This window comes from Canis lupus, unplaced genomic scaffold (assembly GCF_011100685.1).
Source record: "Canis lupus familiaris isolate Mischka breed German Shepherd unplaced genomic scaffold, alternate assembly UU_Cfam_GSD_1.0 chrUn_S896H1060, whole genome shotgun sequence".
Classification (NCBI taxonomy): Eukaryota; Metazoa; Chordata; class Mammalia; order Carnivora; family Canidae; genus Canis; species Canis lupus.
The window spans coordinates 1-25,761 of NW_023331860.1; the positions used below are offsets into that span (position 1 = coordinate 1).

A 25,761-nucleotide genomic window follows, 5' to 3' on the forward strand; every position below is an offset into this window, starting at 1 on the left:
CGGCATCACGGCAGCCGGGCCGGCAGCTGTCCGTCGCGTGAGCGAGGAGCCCGTGGCGGCCAGCCTCCCGTCAGGAGGTCCCGGCTGGGCTGGGCCGAGCCCGCACGCGCCAGGGCGCCAGGGCGCCAGGGCCGACGAGGAAGGGCAGGGGGTGCGGGGGGTCGGGTCGACGGCGGGCAGGACGGGCCCCCGCGGTCGCCCCGCGCCTCTGGCCGCACGGGGCCGGGCGGAGGCACGAGGGAGGAGAAGGAGGACAAGGAGGAGAAGGAGGAGAAGGAGGGCCCTGGGGGCCGGCGTACGTTTGGGCAGCGCGGCGGCGGCGCCCGCGACCAAAAGAGGGCGTGTCTCGCCTCCCCGTCGGGGAATCGAACCCCGGTCTCCCGCGTGACAGGCGGGGATACTCACCACTATACTAACGAGGACGGCGGCGGCGGCCGCCCGGGCCCGACCCCTCTCCGCCCGCCCGCCGCCCGCCGGCCTGCCTGCCTGCCCACGCCCAGGGCCCTCGACGTCCCGCGCGCCCGTCCTGCCAGGCGCCCGCCACGTGCCCCGGGCCACGGCCCACCCGGCCCCCCCCCCGGCCGCCGCGTCAGCGCGCACAGCAGTCCCCCGGCCCGACTCGGAGCGTCGCGCCCCCGGACCGCCGCCGCCCCCGCCCCCGCCCAGCCGCGCGGGGATGGCGGGGGAGAAGACGCCCGACACGGCAAGCAGGGCTGCGCGAGCGAGCGGAGGAGGGGGGGGAGGGGGGGGGGGGCGGGGGGGGGGGGGGGCCGGACGCCGGCAGCAGGGTGGCGCCCCGGGAAGGGGGAGGGGGCGGCGGCGAGGACCGCGGCGAGGGCGGCGGCGCCAGCAGAGTCAGTCGGCGGGCCGTTGGCCTCGTCGACCGGGACGCGAGTCCCGTCCGTCCGTCCGTCCGTCCGTCCGTCGCGCACCCACACGGCCGCCAGCCAGCTCCGGGGTCGGCGCCGGGTCCCAGCCAGGCGAGCGGCGGCGCGCCCAGGCCCGCCGTCAGGATGGCCGAGCGGTCTAAGGCGCTGCGTTCAGGTCGCAGTCTCCCCTGGAGGCGTGGGTTCGAATCCCACTCCTGACACGCCCACCTTTTGGCCCGCCCAACGCGGGCTCTCCGCACCCGGGCCTGGACGACGCCCTGTCTGTCCCGCCTTACACGCCGCTGCGGGGCTGCGGGCTGCGGGCTGCGGGCTGGCGGCGCCCTGGCACACGTGGCCCGGGACCCACGCAGCTGCAGCGCCTCGGCCCTCCCGGCCACAGGCTTGGCGCCCCCGCGCCCTCCCTCCCCCGCCACCTCCCGCGCCTCTCCCTCCTCCTCATCCCACGGCGGCCGCGGGCCTCGGCAACTCGGCAAGTCGGCGGCACGGCTCTCCGGGGGCTCCGTTTGCCCTCTTCCTTCCCGCCGCCGCCCCCTGCAGGCCAGCCGCGGGCCGCAATGCCGGCAGCCCCGCGCGGGCCGGGCCACGCTCCCACTGAGGGGCGCGCCTCGCTCGCCTCCTCGCTCTCCCAGCCCCGCCCTACACCTCCCCCGCCCGCCCGCCGGGAGCGCGGGGTCCCCACGGCCTGTCCTTTCCGCCGGCCCCCATTCATTCCGTGGTCTCCACCCCCTCCGTCCCCGGGGCGCCCACGAGGCGTGGCCACCCGGAGGCCTCACCACGGCCACACGCCCGCCAGGCGGGCAGCCGAGCCCTCCGCGCGCGCGAGAGGACGGGAGGGGGGGGGGGGGGGCGGGGTGGGGTCCACCCCGCCGTGGTGGCTCCGGGGAGCCCTGAGCGCAAGGCAGCCCTGCCCCGGGCCCCCTCCGCGCCGGAAGCCGCTGCGGGGCCGGGGCTCCAGGACGCCAGCGCGCTCCCTCACCGCGCCGCCCGCCAGCCAGCCAGCCGGCGGCCGCTCCGCCCAAGCGCACCTGCCGGCCTCACCCCCACCGCAGCCCAGCCGGCCCCGACGGAGAGCTGCGGGCAGAGCTCACACGCCTTTCTTTGGCCTCTTGGCTTGGGCGCTACTCGGCGGCCCCCATCTCCGACGACGACACCGACGCCGACACGCACACACGCGCACCCACCCCCCCCCCACCCCGCGGCACCCCGGGAGCGCACACAATCCGAGCTCCGGGCCCCAGCCGGCCCCCGCCGGCGCGCACTGCACGGGCCGGAGAGCCATCCGCCCATGGGCCTTCGGGGGGGCGCCGGGAGGGAAGGGAAGGTCCGCGCTGAGCTGCGCCGGCCACAGACGCCCCGCGCTGCCTGGGAATCGGGCGCGGGTCAGGCTTGGCCAGGCTGCTCCTCCCGGCAGGACAGTGTCTGGCGGCGGCCCCGCCCCAGGGAGAGGGCGCAGGGTGAGCCGAGTCCGCCTCGGGGCCTCGCTGGGACCGTGGGCGCCGCGCGCCGGCCCGAGCCCGAGCCCGAGCCCGAGCCCGAGCCCTCGGCGCATCTGCACGGGCGCGGAGCCTGTCTTGCAGACCGCGGGCCCGCCGCCCGCCCCCGCGCAGCGGGTGCTCACCACTGGCCGTGCCGGGACGACGACGAGCGCCGCTGGGGAAGCGTCTGGTGGCCGCCGCCACCGGTTGCATGGGTGGTTCAGTGGTAGAATTCTCGCCTGCCACGCGGGAGGCCCGGGTTCGATTCCGGCCCATGCAGCGCGCCGCCCCCTTTTGGCCGCGCGCGCCCGGCTTCCTCGCGCACGCGCTCAAGCCACAGGGCCTGAGCCTGAACCAGCTGTGCTCACGACGGGGGCCCTGCCCTCCATGCCCCGCCCCGCTTCCCCCTGCCGACTTGTCTGTTCTGGTTCTCTCGCCCGTGGCCGCCAGCCCTGGCCGCCACGCTCCACCCGGCTGCCCGCCCCCTGCCGCCCGACGTGGCCCAGGTCCCTTGCCCGGACCCACGTTTGTCCTTGCCCTTTTTCTCTCCATGACCCTGACCCCGGACGGCGCTTCGCTCACCCAGTCACTTCAAGCAATGCTTCCAAGACACCGGCCCGCGCCCGCCCGGGCACCAGCCCACCTGCATGCTTTTCACATTCCCTCCCTCAATGGCTCATTCTACCCACACTCCCCAAACCCTCCTCTCTTTGCACGTCGACCGACCACCAACCATCTTGCCACCCCTCCTCTGGAGGGGCCCTCAGCCACTCCTTGGAGCGCGCCAGGGAGCCCCCGTTTCACGGCCCGACATCCTCCCGTTGGCAGCCCGGGATTGCTCTCTATGGCCACCTGGCCGCGGTCTCCTTCAAACACGGGCCACTCCCCACTGCTAAAGTCACCGCGAGCACCAGGTCCATGCAGCCTAGCCAGCACCGGCGCCAGCACACCCAGCCTCGAGGGACAGCGCCACCGCCACGGCTGTCACCAGCACGTCGGTCCACGAACGGCGGCGCACCAGCATGGGCATCACGGCCAAGGGCACGGAGGTCACCTCCCCCCTCGCCCGGCCTCCACGACCCCCGCAGCACTTGGTCCACCACCAAACCCCAGGACCACCATCCCCACACAGCACCAGCACCAGCACCAGCACCAGGACTACCACCACCATGCCAGAAGCAGTTGTACCAGCAGCAGCAGCAGCAGCAGCAGCAGCAGCGGGACGTGCCCACCGCCAGCAGGCCAGCGTAGGCATGATCGCCAACAGACTGAGTCCTCCGCGGTCACCGCCACCACCGAGGCCACCATCAGCACACCGGCACGGGTAGCATGGCCCACGGCCCTGAAGTCCTCCACCCTCCCTCACCACCACCCCACCAGCACCGAGTCGCCACCAAGCCCCAGGACCACCAGCACACCACCACCGCGATAGCAGCAGCAGCAGGACCGAGGCCAGCGCACGGGCAAGGGCATCGCCGGCGGCGGCACCGAAGGCCTTCCCGGACCCCCGACCCCCATCGCTCACCGAGTCCACCGTTACACCGGGGCCCCGGGGGACGCCGTCACCAACAGCGCCAAAGTTCGCCACCACCATCACCGGCGGCGGCGGAGGCAGCGGCGGCAGCAGCAGCAACACGAGTACCAGCGCCGCTGGCCCCTCCACCCCACCAGCCCCTCTTGCCCGAACGACCCCACCCCTGTCACCCGCCTCCCCGTGCCCTCCTTTCCCAGTCCTCATTTGTCGATGATCGTGCGTTGCGTCTGTCCTTTGGCCTCCCTGAATCTCAAGCCCAGGACGACACCTGACACCTGAGACGTGGCTGGTGGTCCCCATGACGATGACGGGGAATGGTCATCTCCGGGGCGGTGGAATTCCTCACCCCGTGGGAACAGCTCCGACACCCGGTCCCTCCCTCCCTCCCTCTCTCTCTCTCTTTGCCTCGCCCGGCCGCCGCGCAGCTGCCTGCTTGCCACCCCCGCCCCCCTGCACCTCGCTCGCTCGCTCGCTCGCTCGCTCGCCCACCCGCTCTCGTCTGCCCGGCCACCCTGCAGCGCAGCCCAGCGCAGCCCAGCGCAGCCCAGCGCAGCCCAGCGGCCTCCCGGCACCTCTCCCGCCGCCGTCCACCGCCACCACGGGGTCTCCCAGCCCTCTGGCACCGGGACCCACTCCCCACCGCCACCCACCCCCACGTGCCACGTGCCGCTCCTTCCAGCCTCCAGGCTCAAACCCTCCATCTACCACCGACCCCCTGGACCCCACACCCACGTCCTACACTCAAGGCCGGCAGTCCCGGTCTCCACAGGCTCCTCAGGCACACGCCCAGCGTGTCCCGTCCCCTACCTCACAGCTCGCCCGCCCGCACAGGTGCACAGGTGCAGGAGAGGCGCCGGGCAGGGTGCCCTGCCGCACCCGAGCCCCCGCAGACACCCTGCCTCAGTGGCCAGCCCCACTCTCGGCCAGTGCCCGCCGGCGCCACACGTCCCGGGCCCTCACTCCACGCACACACCCGGTACTCCTTCTCCCACTGCCCGGCTCGGTCCGCTCCTGGCCCTCCCCTCTTTCCGGGACGCTTTGCGCCTGTGCCCTGACCCCCGTGGGAGGCGACGCGCGGGGGAGAACACCCTCGTCCCGCGCTATCCCCCACCGTCGCGGACTCCCCGCACCCCCACCCCCACCCATACAGCCAGAGGGAGAGGCGAGGGCGCTGAGGGAACTGCCCGTGCTGACGGGAAGCACCCGGAGGCCCACGACGGGCGCTCCTCTCCACCGCCGCCCGACCGTGGCCCAATCCAGCCAGCGAGCCGCGGAAGGCTCACGCAGAGCGCGGGCCGGCCTCTGCGCCTCCGACGGAGACAGACGGTCTCTGGACACACAGCAAAGCCTTGGAGGGCCGGCGTGCAAGCGTGGCAGGAAGGAGGCCGGGCGCTGCGGTTCACCTGCAGGAGCAGCGGCGCAGGAGACCCGCACCCGGTCGGAGACAGGGCTGCAGGCTCTCCTGCCTAGGTGGGCGCTAAGGCGCCAAGGGGAACGCCTCCGAGCGGCATCCAGCTGGGGCGCCGGCCTCGTGGGGCTGGGGCCGGGGCCGGGCCGGGGGCGTGGGGTGGAGGAAGCTGTGTCGGGGAACACGCCTGCCCCTCTGCCCCAGGATTCGGGGTAGCGGTCGTGCAGTTGGACTGACCCGGGGCCTCCAAGGGCACCCCGTCTGTCCCCCGGGTGCCTCCGCCCCCTCCCACCTGCCCGGCCCGCGGGTTAGCCCCACTGGCCTCCTGCATCTATCTCCCTGCTCTCTGGCCTCCACTGCCTGGTGGTCCGGCCACCGGGACACGCCCACAACCGCTTTCCAACCACCGCCTGCCCGGGCGGGGGCGGCGGGGGCCGGCGCTCTGCTCCCATCCCCGCCCAAGCCCAAGACCACCACCCACGTGCGCCGCCATCGCTGGCGGTTGCCGGGCCGACGGCCGAGAGAAGGCACCGGGGGCTCCAGCAAGTGACCCCCGACTCCAGAGAGAGACAGGTGGCTCACCCTCCCCACACCCGGCCCCCTCTGCCTCGGCCCGCCGCCCCCACATGCCCCCAGCGCGGCCGCCGCCAAGTAGCACCTCACCAAGGAGCCAGCGGGGGGCCGGGGGTGGGGGCGCTGCGAGCCGCCACGACCTTTCTCCCGGCGGCAGGGGTGCTGCGGGAGAGTCCAAGCACCCACGGAGGCCCGAGGCGCCCGGCCTGTCGGTGGCCTCGGCTGGGGTCGGACGGCGTCCCGGACCGTCGGGCCTGGGGCGGAGCGAGACGGGGAGCCAGGCGAGCGTCCGGGGGAGGCGGCCGCGAGACGCCGAGACCTCCAGTCGGCCCACCTGCCGGCCAGCCAGCCAGCGAGGCCAAAAGGCTTGGGCCGGCCCGACGGAGCCCGCCAGGCAAGCCAGCCTTGGGCTCGACGAGGCGGGTGGCCTCGTGCGCACGCGCAGCCTCGGTCAGCTCGGGGCCAGGGAGACGCACGAGCGAGCTTGGGCTAAAAGGGGTGTGCGGCGGCGGTCTTGCGAGAGGAAGAAGAAAGGCTTCCCTGACCGGGAATCGAACCCGGGCCGCGGCGGTGAGAGCGCCGAATCCTAACCACTAGACCACCAGGGAGCGTCAGGCTGCGCGCCTGGCCCGTGCGCCCTGGACCCGGCGCCTCCCTCCCTACCGCCCACTCGCCTCTGCTTGGCCTCCAGGGCCCCCGCCGGGCCACGCGCAGCCGCCCGCCGGCCCCGCCGAGCCACCTGGCCGGACCGCCCGCCCGCCGCGCCGTCAAAACGCTGCGCGCCTCCTCCTCCTCCTCTCTCTCTCTCTCTCTCTCTCTCTCTCTCACACACACACACACACGCACTCAGCGTCGCGCCCGGCTCCCGGCTCCCATCGGGCCTGAGCACCGGGGCCCTGGAGCCGCGCAAAACGTTGGCCAGCTGCGTTGGCCGGGAATCGAACCCGGGTCAACTGCTTGGAAGGCAGCTATGCTCACCACTATACCACCAACGCTGCACAGCCCGGGCCGCCCCCGGACGCCGGCCCAGGCTCCGCACCAGCGCCTCCTCGCCCTCTCGCCACCGCCTCCGCCGCCTGCCGCAGCCCTGCCCCGACGTGCCGGCCGGCCGCAGCTCTGCGCCGTCGCGGGCGCCACCAGCGGCCGCCCGGCGCCCCACCCGCGCCACCCCCACGCAGCCCTGGCTGCTCCGCAGGCACGACCGCCCGCCGCCTCCGCCGCCCGCCTCTGGGGGGCGCTCTCGCCGCCCTGCGGCTCCCGGGCCCTCGGCTGCCCGCCGGGGAGCCCCGCCCCTTGCCCCCTGCCCCCGGCGCGCGCTTCCCTTCCCTTCCCTTCCCTCCCGCCACCCGCGCCCCGCCCCGCCCCGCCCCGCCCCGCCCGCACAGTCGGCCCGGCCCCCACGGCCACCTCCACGGGCAGCCCGGCAGCCGGGCAGCTGTCCGTCGCGTGAGCGAGGAGCCCGTGGCGGCCAGCCTCCCGTCAGGAGGTCCCGGCTGGGCTGGGCCGAGCCCGCACGCGCCAGGGCGCCAGGGCGCCAGGGCCGACGAGGAAGGGCAGGGGGTGCGGGGGGTCGGGTCGACGGCGGGCAGGACGGGCCCCCGCGGTCGCCCCGCGCCTCTGGCCGCACGGGGCCGGGCGGAGGCACGAGGGAGGAGAAGGAGGACAAGGAGGAGAAGGAGGAGAAGGAGGGCCCTGGGGGCCGGCGTACGTTTGGGCAGCGCGGCGGCGGCGCCCGCGACCAAAAGAGGGCGTGTCTCGCCTCCCCGTCGGGGAATCGAACCCCGGTCTCCCGCGTGACAGGCGGGGATACTCACCACTATACTAACGAGGACGGCGGCGGCGGCCGCCCGGGCGCCCGACCCCTCTCCGCCCGCCCGCCCGCCCGCCGGCCTGCCTGCCTGCCCACGCCCACCCGGGCCCTCGACGTCCCGCGCGCCCGTCCTGCCAGGCGCCCGCCACGTGCCCCGGGCCACGGCCCACCCGGCCCGACCCCCCGGCCGCCGCGTCAGCGCGCACAGCAGTCCCCCGGCCCGACTCGGAGCGTCGCGCCCCCGGACCCGCCGCCGCCCCCGCCCCCGCCCAGCCGCGCGGGGATGGCGGCGGGAGAAGACGCCCGACACGGCAAGCAGGGCTGCGCGAGCGAGCCGGAGGCCCCGCGCCGGGGATGGGCCGCGGCGGGCGGCGGGGGCGGCGGGGGGCCGGACGCCGGCAGCAGGGTGCGCGCCCCGGGAAGGGGGAGGGGGCGGCGGCGAGGACCGCGGGTGGGCGACGAGTCCCGGGTCCGGGACGGGGACGCGAGTCCCGTCCGTCCGTCCGTCCGTCCGTCCGTCGCGCACCCACACGGCCGCCAGCCAGCTCCGGGGTCGGCGCCGGGGGACCGCGGGTGGGCGACGAGTCCCGGGTCCGGGACCGGGACGCGAGTCCCGTCCGTCCGTCCGTCCGTCCGTCCGTCGCGCACCCACACGGCCGCCAGCCAGCTCCGGGGTCGGCGCCGGGTCCCAGCCAGGCGAGCGGCGGCGCGCCCAGGCCCGCCGTCAGGATGGCCGAGCGGTCTAAGGCGCTGCGTTCAGGTCGCAGTCTCCCCTGGAGGCGTGGGTTCGAATCCCACTCCTGACACGCCCACCTTTTGGCCCGCCCAACGCGGGCTCTCCGCACCCGGGCCTGGACGACGCCCTGTCTGTCCCGCCTTACACGCCGCTGCGGGCTGCGGGCTGCGGGCTGCGGGCTGGCGGCGCCCTGGCACACGTGGCCCGGGACCCACGCAGCTGCAGCGCCTCGGCCCTCCCGGCCACAGGCTTGGCGCCCCCGCGCCCTCCCTCCCCCGCCACCTCCCGCGCCTCTCCCTCCTCCTCATCCCACGGCGGCCGCGGGCCTCGGCAACTCGGCAAGTCGGCGGCACGGCTCTCCGGGGGCTCCGTTTGCCCTCTTCCTTCCCGCCGCCGCCCCCTGCAGGCCAGCCGCGGGCCGAAATGCCGGCAGCCCCGCGCGGGCCGGGCCACGCTCCCACTGAGGGGCGCGCCTCGCTCGCCTCCTCGCTCTCCCAGCCCCGCCCTACACCTCCCCCCGCCCGCCCGCCGGGAGCGCGGGGTCCCCACGGCCTGTCCTTTCCGCCGGCCCCCATTCATTCCGTGGTCTCCACCCCCTCCGTCCCCGGGGCGCCCACGAGGCGTGGCCACCCGGAGGCCTCACCACGGCCACACGCCCGCCAGGCGGGCAGCCGAGCCCTCCGCGCGCCAGCCAGAGACGGGACCCCCGCCCCGTTCGCTGGGCCTGGCCCGGGGGGGCGGGGTGGGGTCCACCCCGCCGTGGTGGCTCCGGGGAGCCCTGAGCGCAAGGCAGCCCTGCCTCCCCGGGCCCCCTCCGCGCCGGAAGCCGCTGCGGGGCCGGGGCTCCAGGACGCCAGCGCGCTCCCTCACCGCGCCGCCCGCCAGCCAGCCAGCCGGCGGCCGCTCCGCCCAAGCGCACCTGCCGGCCTCACCCCCACCGCAGCCCAGCCGGCCCCGACGGAGAGCTGCGGGCAGAGCTCACACGCCTTTCTTTGGCCTCTTGGCTTGGGCGCTACTCGGCGGCCCCCATCTCCGACGACGACACCGACGCCGACACGCACACACGCGCACCCACACCCCCCCCCCCACCCCGCGGCACCCCGGGAGCGCACACAATCCGAGCTCCGGGCCCCAGCCGGCCCCCGCCGGCGCGCACTGCACGGGCCGGAGAGCCATCCGCCCATGGGCCTTCGGGGGGGCGCCGGGAGGGAAGGGAAGGTCCGCGCTGAGCTGCGCCGGCCACAGACGCCCCGCGCTGCCTGGGAATCGGGCGCGGGTCAGGCTTGGCCAGGCTGCTCCTCCCGGCAGGACAGTGTCTGGCGGCGGCCCCGCCCCAGGGAGAGGGCGCAGGGTGAGCCGAGTCCGCCTCGGGGCCTCGCTGGGACCGTGGGCGCCGCGCGCCGGCCCGAGCCCGAGCCCGAGCCCGAGCCCGAGCCCTCGGCGCATCTGCACGGGCGCGGAGCCTGTCTTGCAGACCGCGGGCCCGCCGCCCGCCCCCGCGCAGCGGGTGCTCACCACTGGCCGTGCCGGGACGACGACGAGCGCCGCTGGGGAAGCCGTCTGGTGGCCGCCGCCACCGGTGCATGGGTGGTTCAGTGGTAGAATTCTCGCCTGCCACGCGGGAGGCCCGGGTTCGATTCCCGGCCCATGCAGCGCGCCGCCCCCTTTTGGCCGCGCGCGCCCGGCTTCCTCGCGCACGCGCTCAAGCCACAGGGCCTGAGCCTGAACCAGCTGTGCTCACGCCGGGGGCCCTGCCCTCCTGCCCCGCCCCGCTTCCCCCTGCCGACTTGTCTGTTCTGGTCTCTCGCCCGTGGCCGCCAGCCCTGGCCGCCACGCTCCACCCGGCTGCCCGCCCCCTGCCGCCCGACGTGGCCCAGGTCCCTTGCCCGGCCCCACGTTGTCCTTGCCCTTTTTCTCTCCATGACCCTGACCCGGACGGCGCTTCGCTCACCCACGTCACTTCAAGCAATGCTTCCAAGCACCGCCCGCGCCCGCCCGGGCACAGCCCACCTGCATGCTTTTCACATTCCCTCCCTCAATGGCTCATTCTACCCACACTCCCCAAACCCTCCTCTCTTTGCACGTCGACCGACCACCAACCATCTTGCCACCCCTCCTCTGGAGGGGCCCTCAGCCACTCCTTGGAGCGCGCCAGGGAGCCCCGTTTCACGGCCCGACATCCTCCCGTTGGCAGCCCCGGGATGCTCTCTATGGCCACCTGGCCGCGGTCTCCTTCAAACACGGGCCACTCCCCACTGCTAAAGTCACCGCGAGCACCAGGTCCATGCAGCCTAGCCAGCACCGGCGCCAGCACACCCAGCCTCGAGGGACAGCGCCACCGCCACGGCTGTCACCAGCACGTCGGGTCCACGAACGGCGGCGCACCAGCATGGGCATCACGGCCAAGGGCACGGAGGTCACCTCCCCCCCTCGCCCGGCCTCCACGACCCCCGCAGCACTTGGTCCACCACCAACCCCCAGGACCACCATCCCCACACCAGCACCAGCACCAGCACCAGCACCAGGACTACCACCACCATGCCAGAAGCAGTTGTACCAGCAGCAGCAGCAGCAGCAGCAGCAGCAGCAGCGGGACGTGCCCACCGCCAGCAGGCCAGCGTAGGCATGATCGCCAACAGACTGAAGTCCTCCGCGGTCACCGCCACCACCGAGGCCACCATCAGCACACCGGCACGGGTAGCATGGCCCACGGCCCTGAAGTCCTCCACCCTCCCTCACCACCACCCCACCAGCACCGAGTCGCCACCAAGCCCCAGGACCACCAGCACACCACCACCGCGATAGCAGCAGCAGCAGGACCGAGGCCAGCGCACGGGCAAGGGCATCGCCGGCGGCGGCACCGAAGGCCTTCCCGGACCCCCGACCCCCATCGCTCACCGAGTCCACCGTTACACCGGGGCCCCGGGGGACGCCGTCACCAACAGCGCCAAAGTTCGCCACCACCATCACCGGCGGCGGCGGAGGCAGCGGCGGCAGCAGCAGCAACACGAGTACCAGCGCCGCTGGCCCCTCCACCCCCACCAGCCCCTCTTGCCCGAACGACCCCACCCCTGTCACCCGCCTCCCCGTGCCCTCCTTTCCCAGTCCTCATTTGTCGATGATCGTGCGTTGCGTCTGTCCCTTTGGCCTCCCTGAATCTCAAGCCCAGGACGACACCTGACACCTGAGACGTGGCTGGTGGTCCCCATGACGATGACGGGGAATGGTCATCTCCGGGGCGGTGGAATTCCTCACCCCGTGGGAACAGCTCCGACACCCGGTCCCTCCCTCCCTCCCTCTCTCTCTCTCTTTGCCTCGCCCGGCCGCCGCGCAGCTGCCTGCTTGCCACCCCCGCCCCCTGCACCTCGCTCGCTCGCTCGCTCGCTCGCTCGCTCACCCGCTCTCGTCTGCCCGGCCACCCTGCAGCGCAGCCCAGCGCAGCCCAGCGCAGCCCAGCGCAGCCCAGCGGCCTCCCGGCACCTCTCCCGCCGCCGTCCACCGCCACCACGGGGTCTCCCAGCCCTCTGGCACCGGGACCCACTCCCCACCGCCACCCACCCCCACGTGCCACGTGCCGCTCCTTCCAGCCTCCAGGCTCAAACCCTCCATCTACCACCGACCCCTTGGACCCCACACCCACGTCCTACACTCAAGGCCGGCAGTCCCGGTCTCCCACAGGCTCCTCAGGCACACGCCCAGCGTGTCCCGTCCCCTACCTCACAGCTCGCCCGCCCGCACAGGTGCACAGGTGCAGGAGAGGCGCCGGGCAGGGTGCCCTGCCGCACCCGAGCCCCCGCAGACACCCTGCCTCAGTGGCCAGCCCCACTCTCGGCCAGTGCCCGCCGGCGCCACACGTCCCGGGCCCTCACTCCACGCACACACCCGGTACTCCTTCTCCCACTGCCCGGCTCGGTCCGCTCCTGGCCCTCCCCTCTTTCCGGGACGCTTTGCGCCTGTGCCCTGACCCCCGTGGGAGGCGACGCGCGGGGGAGAACACCCTCGTCCCGCGCTATCCCCCACCGTCGCGGACTCCCCGCACCCCCACCCCCACCCATACAGCCAGAGGGAGAGGCGAGGGCGCTGAGGGAACTGCCCGTGCTGACGGGAAGCACCCGGAGGCCCACGACGGGCGCTCCTCTCCACCGCCGCCCGACCGTGGCCCAATCCAGCCAGCGAGCCGCGGAAGGCTCACGCAGAGCGCGGGCCGGCCTCTGCGCCTCCGACGGAGACAGACGGTCTCTGGACACACAGCAAAGCCTTGGAGGGCCGGCGTGCAAGCGTTGGCAGGAAGGAGGCCGGGCGCTGCGGTTCACCTGCAGGAGCAGCGGCGCCAGGAGACCCGCACCCGGTCGGAGACAGGGCTGCAGGCTCTCCTGCCTAGGTGGGCGCTAAGGCGCCAAGGGGAACGCCTTCCGAGCGGCATCCAGCTGGGGCGCCGGCCTCGTGGGGCTGGGGCCGGGGCCGGGCCGGGGGCGTGGGGTGGAGGAAGCTGTGTCGGGGAACACGCCTGCCCCTCTGCCCCAGGATTCGGGGTAGCGGTCGTGCAGTTGGACTGACCCGGGGCCTCCAAGGGCACCCCGTCTGTCCCCCGGGTGCCTCCGCCCCCTCCCACCTGCCCGGCCCGCGGGTTAGCCCCACTGGCCTCCTGCATCTATCTCCCTGCTCTCTGGCCTCCACTGCCTGGTGGTCCGGCCACCGGGACACGCCCACAACCGCTTTCCAACCACCGCCTGCCCGGGCGGGGGCGGCGGGGGCCGGCGCTCTGCTCCCATCCCCGCCCAAGCCCAAGACCACCACCCACGTGCGCCGCCATCGCTGGCGGTTGCCGGGCCGACGGCCGAGAGAAGGCACCGGGGGCTCCAGCAAGTGACCCCCGACTCCAGAGAGAGACAGGTGGCTCACCCTCCCCACACCCGGCCCCCTCTGCCTCGGCCCGCCGCCCCCACATGCCCCCAGCGCGGCCGCCGCCAAGTAGCACCTCACCAAGGAGCCAGCGGGGGGCCGGGGGTGGGGGCGCTGCGAGCCGCCACGACCTTTCTCCCGGCGGCAGGGGTGCTGCGGGAGAGTCCAAGCACCCACGGAGGCCCGAGGCGCCCGGCCTGTCGGTGGCCTCGGCTGGGGTCGGACGGCGTCCCGGACCGTCGGGCCTGGGGCGGAGCGAGACGGGGAGCCAGGCGAGCGTCCGGGGGAGGCGGCCGCGAGACGCCGAGACCTCCAGTCGGCCCACCTGCCGGCCAGCCAGCCAGCGAGGCCAAAAGGCTTGGGCCGGCCCGACGGAGCCCGCCAGGCAAGCCAGCCTTGGGCTCGACGAGGCGGGTGGCCTCGTGCGCACGCGCAGCCTCGGTCAGCTCGGGGCCAGGGAGACGCACGAGCGAGCTTGGGCTAAAAGGGGTGTGCGGCGGCGGTCTTGCGAGAGGAAGAAGAAAGGCTTCCCTGACCGGGAATCGAACCCGGGCCGCGGCGGTGAGAGCGCCGAATCCTAACCACTAGACCACCAGGGAGCGTCAGGCTGCGCGCCTGGCCCGTGCGCCCTGGACCCGGCGCCTCCCTCCCTACCGCCCACTCGCCTCTGCTTGGCCTCCAGGGCCCCCGCCGGGCCACGCGCAGCCGCCCGCCGGCCCCGCCGAGCCACCTGGCCGGACCGCCCGCCCGCCGCGCCGTCAAAACGCTGCGCGCCTCCTCCTCCTCCTCTCTCTCTCTCTCTCTCTCTCTCTCTCTCACACACACACACACACACGCACTCAGCGTCGCGCCCGGCTCCCGGCTCCCATCGGGCCTGAGCACCGGGGCCCTGGAGCCGCGCAAAACGTTGGCCAGCTGCGTTGGCCGGGAATCGAACCCGGGTCAACTGCTTGGAAGGCAGCTATGCTCACCACTATACCACCAACGCTGCACAGCCCGGGCCGCCCCCGGACGCCGGCCCAGGCTCCGCACCAGCGCCTCCTCGCCCTCTCGCCACCGCCTCCGCCGCCTGCCGCAGCCCTGCCCCGACGTGCCGGCCGGCCGCAGCTCTGCGCCGTCGCGGGCGCCACCAGCGGCCGCCCGGCGCCCCACCCGCGCCACCCCCACGCAGCCCTGGCTGCTCCGCAGGCACGACCGCCCGCCGCCTCCGCCGCCCGCCTCTGGGGGGCGCTCTCGCCGCCCTGCGGCTCCCGGGCCCTCGGCTGCCCGCCGGGGAGCCCCGCCCCTTGCCCCCTGCCCCCGGCGCGCGCTTCCCTTCCCTTCCCTTCCCTCCCGCCACCCGCGCCCCGCCCCGCCCCGCCCCGCCCCGCCCGCACAGTCGGCCCGGCCCCCACGGCCACCTCCACGGGCAGCCCGGCAGCCGGGCAGCTGTCCGTCGCGTGAGCGAGGAGCCCGTGGCGGCCAGCCTCCCGTCAGGAGGTCCCGGCTGGGCTGGGCCGAGCCCGCACGCGCCAGGGCGCCAGGGCGCCAGGGCCGACGAGGAAGGGCAGGGGGTGCGGGGGGTCGGGTCGACGGCGGGCAGGACGGGCCCCCGCGGTCGCCCCGCGCCTCTGGCCGCACGGGGCCGGGCGGAGGCACGAGGGAGGAGAAGGAGGACAAGGAGGAGAAGGAGGAGAAGGAGGGCCCTGGGGGCCGGCGTACGTTTGGGCAGCGCGGCGGCGGCGCCCGCGACCAAAAGAGGGCGTGTCTCGCCTCCCCGTCGGGGAATCGAACCCCGGTCTCCCGCGTGACAGGCGGGGATACTCACCACTATACTAACGAGGACGGCGGCGGCGGCCGCCCGGGCGCCCGACCCCTCTCCGCCCGCCCGCCCGCCCGCCGGCCTGCCTGCCTGCCCACGCCCACCCGGGCCCTCGACGTCCCGCGCGCCCGTCCTGCCAGGCGCCCGCCACGTGCCCCGGGCCACGGCCCACCCGGCCCGACCCCCCGGCCGCCGCGTCAGCGCGCACAGCAGTCCCCCGGCCCGACTCGGAGCGTCGCGCCCCCGGACCCGCCGCCGCCCCCGCCCCCGCCCAGCCGCGCGGGGATGGCGGCGGGAGAAGACGCCCGACACGGCAAGCAGGGCTGCGCGAGCGAGCCGGAGGCCCCGCGCCGGGGATGGGCCGCGGCGGGCGGCGGGGGGCGGCGGGGGGCCGGACGCCGGCAGCAGGGTGCGCGCCCCGGGAAGGGGGAGGGGGCGGCGGCGAGGACCGCGGCGAGGGCGGCGGCGCCAGCAGAGTCAGTCGGCGGGCCGTTGGCCTCGTCGACCGGGACGCGAGTCCCGTCCGTCCGTCCGTCCGTCCGTCCGTCGCGCACCCACACGGCCGCCAGCCAGCTCCGGGGTCGGCGCCGGGTCCCAGCCAGGCGAGCGGCGGCGCGCCCAGGCCCGCCGTCAGGATGGCCGAGCGGTCTAAGGCGCTGCGTTCAGGTCGCAGTCTCCCCTGGAGGCGTGGGTTCGATCCCACTCCTGACACGCCCACCTTTTGGCCCGCCCAACGCGGGCTCTCCGCACCCGGGCCTGGACGACGCCCTGTCTGTCCCGCCTTACACGCCGCTGCGGGCTGCGGGCTGCGGGCTGCGGGCTGGGCTGGCGGCGCCCTGGCACACGTGGCCCGGGACCCACGCAGCTGCAGCGCCTCGGCCCTCCCGGCCACAGGCTTGGCGCCCCCGCGCCCTCCCTCCCCCGCCACCTCCCGCGCCTCTCCCTCCTCCTCATCCCACGGCGGCCGCGGGCCTCGGCAACTCGGCAAGTCGGCGGCACGGCTCTCCGGGGGCTCCGTTTGCCCTCTTCCTTCCCGCCGCCGCCCCCTGCAGGCCAGCCGCGGGCCGAAATGCCGGCAGCCCCGCGCGGGCCGGGCCACGCTCCCACTGAGGGGCGCGCCTCGCTCGCCTCCTCGCTCTCCCAGCCCCGCCCTACACCTCCCCCCGCCCGCCCGCCGGGAGCGCGGGGTCCCCACGGCCTGTCCTTTCCGCCGGCCCCCATTCATTCCGTGGTCTCCACCCCCTCCGTCCCCGGGGCGCCCACGAGGCGTGGCCACCCGGAGGCCTCACCACGGCCACACGCCCGCCAGGCGGGCAGCCGAGCCCTCCGCGCGCCAGCCAGAGACGGGACCCCCGCCCCGTTCGCTGGGCCTGGCCCGGGGGGGCGGGGTGGGGTCCACCCCGCCGTGGTGGCTCCGGGGAGCCCTGAGCGCAAGGCAGCCCTGCCTCCCCGGGCCCCCTCCGCGCCGGAAGCCGCTGCGGGGCCGGGGCTCCAGGACGCCAGCGCGCTCCCTCACCGCGCCGCCCGCCAGCCAGCCAGCCGGCGGCCGCTCCGCCCAAGCGCACCTGCCGGCCTCACCCCCACCGCAGCCCAGCCGGCCCCGACGGAGAGCTGCGGGCAGAGCTCACACGCCTTTCTTTGGCCTCTTGGCTTGGGCGCTACTCGGCGGCCCCCATCTCCGACGACGACACCGACGCCGACACGCACACACGCGCACCCACACCCCCCCCCCCCACCCCGCGGCACCCCGGGAGCGCACACAATCCGAGCTCCGGGCCCCAGCCGGCCCCCGCCGGCGCGCACTGCACGGGCCGGAGAGCCATCCGCCCATGGGCCTTCGGGGGGGCGCCGGGAGGGAAGGGAAGGTCCGCGCTGAGCTGCGCCGGCCACAGACGCCCCGCGCTGCCTGGGAATCGGGCGCGGGTCAGGCTTGGCCAGGCTGCTCCTCCCGGCAGGACAGTGTCTGGCGGCGGCCCCGCCCCAGGGAGAGGGCGCAGGGTGAGCCGAGTCCGCCTCGGGGCCTCGCTGGGACCGTGGGCGCCGCGCGCCGGCCCGAGCCCGAGCCCGAGCCCGAGCCCGAGCCCTCGGCGCATCTGCACGGGCGCGGAGCCTGTCTTGCAGACCGCGGGCCCGCCGCCCGCCCCCGCGCAGCGGGTGCTCACCACTGGCCGTGCCGGGACGACGACGAGCGCCGCTGGGGAAGCCGTCTGGTGGCCGCCGCCACCGGTGCATGGGTGGTTCAGTGGTAGAATTCTCGCCTGCCACGCGGGAGGCCCGGGTTCGATTCCCGGCCCATGCAGCGCGCCGCCCCCTTTTGGCCGCGCGCGCCCGGCTTCCTCGCGCACGCGCTCAAGCCACAGGGCCTGAGCCTGAACCAGCTGTGCTCACGCCGGGGGCCCTGCCCTCCTGCCCCGCCCCGCTTCCCCCTGCCGACTTGTCTGTTCTGGTCTCTCGCCCGTGGCCGCCAGCCCTGGCCGCCACGCTCCACCCGGCTGCCCGCCCCCTGCCGCCCGACGTGGCCCAGGTCCCTTGCCCGGCCCCACGTTGTCCTTGCCCTTTTTCTCTCCATGACCCTGACCCGGACGGCGCTTCGCTCACCCACGTCACTTCAAGCAATGCTTCCAAGCACCGCCCGCGCCCGCCCGGGCACAGCCCACCTGCATGCTTTTCACATTCCCTCCCTCAATGGCTCATTCTACCCACACTCCCCAAACCCTCCTCTCTTTGCACGTCGACCGACCACCAACCATCTTGCCACCCCTCCTCTGGAGGGGCCCTCAGCCACTCCTTGGAGCGCGCCAGGGAGCCCCGTTTCACGGCCCGACATCCTCCCGTTGGCAGCCCCGGGATGCTCTCTATGGCCACCTGGCCGCGGTCTCCTTCAAACACGGGCCACTCCCCACTGCTAAAGTCACCGCGAGCACCAGGTCCATGCAGCCTAGCCAGCACCGGCGCCAGCACACCCAGCCTCGAGGGACAGCGCCACCGCCACGGCTGTCACCAGCACGTCGGGTCCACGAACGGCGGCGCACCAGCATGGGCATCACGGCCAAGGGCACGGAGGTCACCTCCCCCCCTCGCCCGGCCTCCACGACCCCCGCAGCACTTGGTCCACCACCAACCCCCAGGACCACCATCCCCACACCAGCACCAGCACCAGCACCAGCACCAGGACTACCACCACCATGCCAGAAGCAGTTGTACCAGCAGCAGCAGCAGCAGCAGCAGCAGCAGCAGCGGGACGTGCCCACCGCCAGCAGGCCAGCGTAGGCATGATCGCCAACAGACTGAAGTCCTCCGCGGTCACCGCCACCACCGAGGCCACCATCAGCACACCGGCACGGGTAGCATGGCCCACGGCCCTGAAGTCCTCCACCCTCCCTCACCACCACCCCACCAGCACCGAGTCGCCACCAAGCCCCAGGACCACCAGCACACCACCACCGCGATAGCAGCAGCAGCAGGACCGAGGCCAGCGCACGGGCAAGGGCATCGCCGGCGGCGGCACCGAAGGCCTTCCCGGACCCCCGACCCCCATCGCTCACCGAGTCCACCGTTACACCGGGGCCCCGGGGGACGCCGTCACCAACAGCGCCAAAGTTCGCCACCACCATCACCGGCGGCGGCGGAGGCAGCGGCGGCAGCAGCAGCAACACGAGTACCAGCGCCGCTGGCCCCTCCACCCCCACCAGCCCCTCTTGCCCGAACGACCCCACCCCTGTCACCCGCCTCCCCGTGCCCTCCTTTCCCAGTCCTCATTTGTCGATGATCGTGCGTTGCGTCTGTCCCTTTGGCCTCCCTGAATCTCAAGCCCAGGACGACACCTGACACCTGAGACGTGGCTGGTGGTCCCCATGACGATGACGGGGAATGGTCATCTCCGGGGCGGTGGAATTCCTCACCCCGTGGGAACAGCTCCGACACCCGGTCCCTCCCTCCCTCCCTCTCTCTCTCTCTTTGCCTCGCCCGGCCGCCGCGCAGCTGCCTGCTTGCCACCCCCGCCCCCTGCACCTCGCTCGCTCGCTCGCTCGCTCGCTCGCTCACCCGCTCTCGTCTGCCCGGCCACCCTGCAGCGCAGCCCAGCGCAGCCCAGCGCAGCCCAGCGCAGCCCAGCGGCCTCCCGGCACCTCTCCCGCCGCCGTCCACCGCCACCACGGGGTCTCCCAGCCCTCTGGCACCGGGACCCACTCCCCACCGCCACCCACCCCCACGTGCCACGTGCCGCTCCTTCCAGCCTCCAGGCTCAAACCCTCCATCTACCACCGACCCCTTGGACCCCACACCCACGTCCTACACTCAAGGCCGGCAGTCCCGGTCTCCCACAGGCTCCTCAGGCACACGCCCAGCGTGTCCCGTCCCCTACCTCACAGCTCGCCCGCCCGCACAGGTGCACAGGTGCAGGAGAGGCGCCGGGCAGGGTGCCCTGCCGCACCCGAGCCCCCGCAGACACCCTGCCTCAGTGGCCAGCCCCACTCTCGGCCAGTGCCCGCCGGCGCCACACGTCCCGGGCCCTCACTCCACGCACACACCCGGTACTCCTTCTCCCACTGCCCGGCTCGGTCCGCTCCTGGCCCTCCCCTCTTTCCGGGACGCTTTGCGCCTGTGCCCTGACCCCCGTGGGAGGCGACGCGCGGGGGAGAACACCCTCGTCCCGCGCTATCCCCCACCGTCGCGGACTCCCCGCACCCCCACCCCCACCCATACAGCCAGAGGGAGAGGCGAGGGCGCTGAGGGAACTGCCCGTGCTGACGGGAAGCACCCGGAGGCCCACGGGCGCTCCTCTCCACCGCCGCCCGACCGTGGCCCAATCCAGCCAGCGAGCCGCGGAAGGCTCACGCAGAGCGCGGGCCGGCCTCTGCGCCTCCGACGGAGACAGACGGTCTCTGGACACACAGCAAAGCCTTGGAGGGCCGGCGTGCAAGCGTTGGCAGGAAGGAGGCCGGGCGCTGCGGTTCACCTGCAGGAGCAGCGGCGCCAGGAGACCCGCACCCGGTCGGAGACAGGGCTGCAGGCTCTCCTGCCTAGGTGGGCGCTAAGGCGCCAAGGGGAACGCCTTCCGAGCGGCATCCAGCTGGGGCGCCGGCCACGTGGGGCTGGGGCCGGGGCCGGGCCGGGGGCGTGGGGTGGAGGAAGCTGTGTCGGGGAACACGCCTGCCCCTCTGCCCCAGGATTCGGGGTAGCGGTCGTGCAGTTGGACTGACCCGGGGCCTCCAAGGGCACCCCGTCTGTCCCCCGGGTGCCTCCGCCCCCTCCCACCTGCCCGGCCCGCGGGTTAGCCCCACTGGCCTCCTGCATCTATCTCCCTGCTCTCTGGCCTCCACTGCCTGGTGGTCCGGCCACCGGGACACGCCCACAACCGCTTTCCAACCACCGCCTGCCCGGGCGGGGGCGGCGGGGGCCGGCGCTCTGCTCCCATCCCCGCCCAAGCCCAAGACCACCACCCACGTGCGCCGCCATCGCTGGCGGTTGCCGGGCCGACGGCCGAGAGAAGGCACCGGGGGCTCCAGCAAGTGACCCCCGACTCAGAGAGAGACAGGTGGCTCACCCTCCCCACACCCGGCCCCCTCTGCCTCGGCCCGCCGCCCCCACATGCCCCCAGCGCGGCCGCCGCCAAGTAGCACCTCACCAAGGAGCCAGCGGGGGGCCGGGGGTGGGGGCGCTGCGAGCCGCCACGACCTTTCTCCCGGCGGCAGGGGTGCTGCGGGAGAGTCCAAGCACCCACGGAGGCCCGAGGCGCCCGGCCTGTCGGTGGCCTCGGCTGGGGTCGGACGGCGTCCCGGACTGTCGGGCCTGGGGCGGAGCGAGACGGGGAGCCAGGCGAGCGTCCGGGGGAGGCGGCCGCGAGACGCCGAGACCTCCAGTCGGCCCACCTGCCGGCCAGCCAGCCAGCGAGGCCAAAAGGCTTGGGCCGGCCCGACGGAGCCCGCCAGGCAAGCCAGCCTTGGGCTCGACGAGGCGGGTGGCCTCGTGCGCACGCGCAGCCTCGGTCAGCTCGGGGCCAGGGAGACGCACGAGCGAGCTTGGGCTAAAAGGGGTGTGCGGCGGCGGTCTTGCGAGAGGAAGAAGAAAGGCTTCCCTGACCGGGAATCGAACCCGGGCCGCGGCGGTGAGAGCGCCGAATCCTAACCACTAGACCACCAGGGAGCGTCAGGCTGCGCGCCTGGCCCGTGCGCCCTGGACCCGGCGCCTCCCTCCCTACCGCCCACTCGCCTCTGCTTGGCCTCCAGGGCCCCCGCCGGGCCACGCGCAGCCGCCCGCCGGCCCCGCCGAGCCACCTGGCCGGACCGCCCGCCCGCCGCGCCGTCAAAACGCTGCGCGCCTCCTCCTCCTCCTCTCTCTCTCTCTCTCTCTCTCTCTCTCTCACACACACACACACACACGCACTCAGCGTCGCGCCCGGCTCCCGGCTCCCATCGGGCCTGAGCACCGGGGCCCTGGAGCCGCGCAAAACGTTGGCCAGCTGCGTTGGCCGGGAATCGAACCCGGGTCAACTGCTTGGAAGGCAGCTATGCTCACCACTATACCACCAACGCTGCACAGCCCGGGCCGCCCCCGGACGCCGGCCCAGGCTCCGCACCAGCGCCTCCTCGCCCTCTCGCCACCGCCTCCGCCGCCTGCCGCAGCCCTGCCCCGACGTGCCGGCCGGCCGCAGCTCTGCGCCGTCGCGGGCGCCACCAGCGGCCGCCCGGCGCCCCACCCGCGCCACCCCCACGCAGCCCTGGCTGCTCCGCAGGCACGACCGCCCGCCGCCTCCGCCGCCCGCCTCTGGGGGGCGCTCTCGCCGCCCTGCGGCTCCCGGGCCCTCGGCTGCCCGCCGGGGAGCCCCGCCCCTTGCCCCCTGCCCCCGGCGCGCGCTTCCCTTCCCTTCCCTTCCCTCCCGCCACCCGCGCCCCGCCCCGCCCCGCCCCGCCCCGCCCGCACAGTCGGCCCGGCCCCCACGGCCACCTCCACGGGCAGCCCGGCAGCCGGGCAGCTGTCCGTCGCGTGAGCGAGGAGCCCGTGGCGGCCAGCCTCCCGTCAGGAGGTCCCGGCTGGGCTGGGCCGAGCCCGCACGCGCCAGGGCGCCAGGGCGCCAGGGCCGACGAGGAAGGGCAGGGGGTGCGGGGGGTCGGGTCGACGGCGGGCAGGACGGGCCCCCGCGGTCGCCCCGCGCCTCTGGCCGCACGGGGCCGGGCGGAGGCACGAGGGAGGAGAAGGAGGACAAGGAGGAGAAGGAGGAGAAGGAGGGCCCTGGGGGCCGGCGTACGTTTGGGCAGCGCGGCGGCGGCGCCCGCGACCAAAAGAGGGCGTGTCTCGCCTCCCCGTCGGGGAATCGAACCCCGGTCTCCCGCGTGACAGGCGGGGATACTCACCACTATACTAACGAGGACGGCGGCGGCGGCCGCCCGGGCGCCCGACCCCTCTCCGCCCGCCCGCCCGCCCGCCGGCCTGCCTGCCTGCCCACGCCCACCCGGGCCCTCGACGTCCCGCGCGCCCGTCCTGCCAGGCGCCCGCCACGTGCCCCGGGCCACGGCCCACCCGGCCCGACCCCCCGGCCGCCGCGTCAGCGCGCACAGCAGTCCCCCGGCCCGACTCGGAGCGTCGCGCCCCCGGACCCGCCGCCGCCCCCGCCCCCGCCCAGCCGCGCGGGGATGGCGGCGGGAGAAGACGCCCGACACGGCAAGCAGGGCTGCGCGAGCGAGCCGGAGGCCCCGCGCCGGGGATGGGCCGCGGCGGGCGGCGGGGGCGGCGGGGGGGCCGGACGCCGGCAGCAGGGTGCGCGCCCCGGGAAGGGGGAGGGGGCGGCGGCGAGGACCGCGGCGAGGGCGGCGGCGCCAGCAGAGTCAGTCGGCGGGCCGTTGGCCTCGTCGACCGGGACGCGAGTCCCGTCCGTCCGTCCGTCCGTCCGTCCGTCGCGCACCCACACGGCCGCCAGCCAGCTCCGGGGTCGGCGCCGGGTCCCAGCCAGGCGAGCGGCGGCGCGCCCAGGCCCGCCGTCAGGATGGCCGAGCGGTCTAAGGCGCTGCGTTCAGGTCGCAGTCTCCCCTGGAGGCGTGGGTTCGAATCCCACTCCTGACACGCCCACCTTTTGGCCCGCCCAACGCGGGCTCTCCGCACCCGGGCCTGGACGACGCCCTGTCTGTCCCGCCTTACACGCCGCTGCGGGCTGCGGGCTGCGGGCTGCGGGCTGCGGGCTGGCGGCGCCCTGGCACACGTGGCCCGGGACCCACGCAGCTGCAGCGCCTCGGCCCTCCCGGCCACAGGCTTGGCGCCCCCGCGCCCTCCCTCCCCCGCCACCTCCCGCGCCTCTCCCTCCTCCTCATCCCACGGCGGCCGCGGGCCTCGGCAACTCGGCAAGTCGGCGGCACGGCTCTCCGGGGGCTCCGTTTGCCCTCTTCCTTCCCGCCGCCGCCCCCTGCAGGCCAGCCGCGGGCCGAAATGCCGGCAGCCCCGCGCGGGCCGGGCCACGCTCCCACTGAGGGGCGCGCCTCGCTCGCCTCCTCGCTCTCCCAGCCCCGCCCTACACCTCCCCCCGCCCGCCCGCCGGGAGCGCGGGGTCCCCACGGCCTGTCCTTTCCGCCGGCCCCCATTCATTCCGTGGTCTCCACCCCCTCCGTCCCCGGGGCGCCCACGAGGCGTGGCCACCCGGAGGCCTCACCACGGCCACACGCCCGCCAGGCGGGCAGCCGAGCCCTCCGCGCGCCAGCCAGAGACGGGACCCCCGCCCCGTTCGCTGGGCCTGGCCCGGGGGGGCGGGGTGGGGTCCACCCCGCCGTGGTGGCTCCGGGGAGCCCTGAGCGCAAGGCAGCCCTGCCTCCCCGGGCCCCCTCCGCGCCGGAAGCCGCTGCGGGGCCGGGGCTCCAGGACGCCAGCGCGCTCCCTCACCGCGCCGCCCGCCAGCCAGCCAGCCGGCGGCCGCTCCGCCCAAGCGCACCTGCCGGCCTCACCCCCACCGCAGCCCAGCCGGCCCCGACGGAGAGCTGCGGGCAGAGCTCACACGCCTTTCTTTGGCCTCTTGGCTTGGGCGCTACTCGGCGGCCCCCATCTCCGACGACGACACCGACGCCGACACGCACACACGCGCACCCACACCCCCCCCCCCACCCCGCGGCACCCCGGGAGCGCACACAATCCGAGCTCCGGGCCCCAGCCGGCCCCCGCCGGCGCGCACTGCACGGGCCGGAGAGCCATCCGCCCATGGGCCTTCGGGGGGGCGCCGGGAGGGAAGGGAAGGTCCGCGCTGAGCTGCGCCGGCCACAGACGCCCCGCGCTGCCTGGGAATCGGGCGCGGGTCAGGCTTGGCCAGGCTGCTCCTCCCGGCAGGACAGTGTCTGGCGGCGGCCCCGCCCCAGGGAGAGGGCGCAGGGTGAGCCGAGTCCGCCTCGGGGCCTCGCTGGGACCGTGGGCGCCGCGCGCCGGCCCGAGCCCGAGCCCGAGCCCGAGCCCGAGCCCTCGGCGCATCTGCACGGGCGCGGAGCCTGTCTTGCAGACCGCGGGCCCGCCGCCCGCCCCCGCGCAGCGGGTGCTCACCACTGGCCGTGCCGGGACGACGACGAGCGCCGCTGGGGAAGCCGTCTGGTGGCCGCCGCCACCGGTGCATGGGTGGTTCAGTGGTAGAATTCTCGCCTGCCACGCGGGAGGCCCGGGTTCGATTCCCGGCCCATGCAGCGCGCCGCCCCCTTTTGGCCGCGCGCGCCCGGCTTCCTCGCGCACGCGCTCAAGCCACAGGGCCTGAGCCTGAACCAGCTGTGCTCACGCCGGGGGCCCTGCCCTCCTGCCCCGCCCCGCTTCCCCCTGCCGACTTGTCTGTTCTGGTCTCTCGCCCGTGGCCGCCAGCCCTGGCCGCCACGCTCCACCCGGCTGCCCGCCCCCTGCCGCCCGACGTGGCCCAGGTCCCTTGCCCGGCCCCACGTTGTCCTTGCCCTTTTTCTCTCCATGACCCTGACCCGGACGGCGCTTCGCTCACCCACGTCACTTCAAGCAATGCTTCCAAGCACCGCCCGCGCCCGCCCGGGCACAGCCCACCTGCATGCTTTTCACATTCCCTCCCTCAATGGCTCATTCTACCCACACTCCCCCAAACCCTCCTCTCTTTGCACGTCGACCGACCACCAACCATCTTGCCACCCCTCCTCTGGAGGGGCCCTCAGCCACTCCTTGGAGCGCGCCAGGGAGCCCCGTTTCACGGCCCGACATCCTCCCGTTGGCAGCCCCGGGATGCTCTCTATGGCCACCTGGCCGCGGTCTCCTTCAAACACGGGCCACTCCCCACTGCTAAAGTCACCGCGAGCACCAGGTCCATGCAGCCTAGCCAGCACCGGCGCCAGCACACCCAGCCTCGAGGGACAGCGCCACCGCCACGGCTGTCACCAGCACGTCGGGTCCACGAACGGCGGCGCACCAGCATGGGCATCACGGCCAAGGGCACGGAGGTCACCTCCCCCCCTCGCCCGGCCTCCACGACCCCCGCAGCACTTGGTCCACCACCAACCCCCAGGACCACCATCCCCACACCAGCACCAGCACCAGCACCAGCACCAGGACTACCACCACCATGCCAGAAGCAGTTGTACCAGCAGCAGCAGCAGCAGCAGCAGCAGCAGCAGCAGCGGGACGTGCCCACCGCCAGCAGGCCAGCGTAGGCATGATCGC

At 75.2% G+C, this 25,761-nt stretch overlaps 1 protein-coding gene and 18 non-coding genes across 19 annotated transcripts; 9 read left to right on the forward strand and 10 right to left on the reverse strand.

Annotated features, from left to right (window-relative positions):
- Window positions 1-350: 350 nt before the first annotated feature.
- Window positions 351-422, reverse strand: TRNAD-GUC. The gene has a single exon. It is a non-coding gene; the product is annotated as a tRNA-Asp (tRNA).
- Window positions 423-1,007: 585 nt separating this feature from the next.
- On the forward strand, window positions 1,008-1,090 carry TRNAL-CAG. The gene has a single exon. It is a non-coding gene; the product is annotated as a tRNA-Leu (tRNA).
- A 1,484-nt stretch (window positions 1,091-2,574) lies between these two features.
- Window positions 2,575-2,644, forward strand: TRNAG-GCC. The gene has a single exon. It is a non-coding gene; the product is annotated as a tRNA-Gly (tRNA).
- A 3,772-nt stretch (window positions 2,645-6,416) lies between these two features.
- TRNAE-CUC lies at window positions 6,417-6,488 on the reverse strand. Its single transcript has one exon. It is a non-coding gene; the product is annotated as a tRNA-Glu (tRNA).
- A 315-nt stretch (window positions 6,489-6,803) lies between these two features.
- On the reverse strand, window positions 6,804-6,875 carry TRNAG-UCC. The gene has a single exon. It is a non-coding gene; the product is annotated as a tRNA-Gly (tRNA).
- A 764-nt stretch (window positions 6,876-7,639) lies between these two features.
- Window positions 7,640-7,711, reverse strand: TRNAD-GUC. Its single transcript has one exon. It is a non-coding gene; the product is annotated as a tRNA-Asp (tRNA).
- Window positions 7,712-8,413: 702 nt separating this feature from the next.
- TRNAL-CAG lies at window positions 8,414-8,496 on the forward strand. Its single transcript has one exon. It is a non-coding gene; the product is annotated as a tRNA-Leu (tRNA).
- A 1,511-nt stretch (window positions 8,497-10,007) lies between these two features.
- TRNAG-GCC lies at window positions 10,008-10,078 on the forward strand. Its single transcript has one exon. It is a non-coding gene; the product is annotated as a tRNA-Gly (tRNA).
- A 3,777-nt stretch (window positions 10,079-13,855) lies between these two features.
- On the reverse strand, window positions 13,856-13,927 carry TRNAE-CUC. Its single transcript has one exon. It is a non-coding gene; the product is annotated as a tRNA-Glu (tRNA).
- A 317-nt stretch (window positions 13,928-14,244) lies between these two features.
- On the reverse strand, window positions 14,245-14,316 carry TRNAG-UCC. The gene has a single exon. It is a non-coding gene; the product is annotated as a tRNA-Gly (tRNA).
- Window positions 14,292-18,399, forward strand: LOC119879450 (basic proline-rich protein-like). The gene is made up of 5 exons (XM_038589732.1): window positions 14,292-14,630; window positions 14,707-16,023; window positions 16,182-17,355; window positions 17,598-17,653; window positions 17,971-18,399. Exons 1-5 carry the CDS (start codon window positions 14,292-14,294, stop codon window positions 18,397-18,399), a joined length of 3,315 nt encoding a protein of 1,104 aa, XP_038445660.1.
- Window positions 15,081-15,152, reverse strand: TRNAD-GUC. Its single transcript has one exon. It is a non-coding gene; the product is annotated as a tRNA-Asp (tRNA).
- TRNAL-CAG lies at window positions 15,759-15,840 on the forward strand. The gene has a single exon. It is a non-coding gene; the product is annotated as a tRNA-Leu (tRNA).
- Window positions 17,358-17,428, forward strand: TRNAG-GCC. The gene has a single exon. It is a non-coding gene; the product is annotated as a tRNA-Gly (tRNA).
- A 2,802-nt stretch (window positions 18,400-21,201) lies between the features above and the next one.
- On the reverse strand, window positions 21,202-21,273 carry TRNAE-CUC. The gene has a single exon. It is a non-coding gene; the product is annotated as a tRNA-Glu (tRNA).
- A 317-nt stretch (window positions 21,274-21,590) lies between these two features.
- Window positions 21,591-21,662, reverse strand: TRNAG-UCC. The gene has a single exon. It is a non-coding gene; the product is annotated as a tRNA-Gly (tRNA).
- Window positions 21,663-22,426: 764 nt separating this feature from the next.
- Window positions 22,427-22,498, reverse strand: TRNAD-GUC. Its single transcript has one exon. It is a non-coding gene; the product is annotated as a tRNA-Asp (tRNA).
- Window positions 22,499-23,104: 606 nt separating this feature from the next.
- On the forward strand, window positions 23,105-23,187 carry TRNAL-CAG. Its single transcript has one exon. It is a non-coding gene; the product is annotated as a tRNA-Leu (tRNA).
- A 1,518-nt stretch (window positions 23,188-24,705) lies between these two features.
- TRNAG-GCC lies at window positions 24,706-24,776 on the forward strand. Its single transcript has one exon. It is a non-coding gene; the product is annotated as a tRNA-Gly (tRNA).
- The last annotated feature ends 985 nt before the right edge of the window (window positions 24,777-25,761 follow it).

What these genes read in the sequence shown, in the direction of transcription:
- LOC119879450 (XM_038589732.1), top strand. Translation starts at nt 14,292, where the DNA reads ATGCTCACCACTATACCACCAACGCTGCACAGCCCGGGCCGCCCCCGG. An exon ending in CTCGGCCCTCCCGGCCACAG is followed by an intron (nt 16,024 to 16,181) that starts GCTTGGCGCCCC and finishes CGCCCCCTGCAG; the next exon opens with GCCAGCCGCGGGCCGAAATG. An exon ending in TCTGGTGGCCGCCGCCACCG is followed by an intron (nt 17,356 to 17,597) that starts GTGCATGGGTGG and finishes CGTGGCCGCCAG; the next exon opens with CCCTGGCCGCCACGCTCCAC.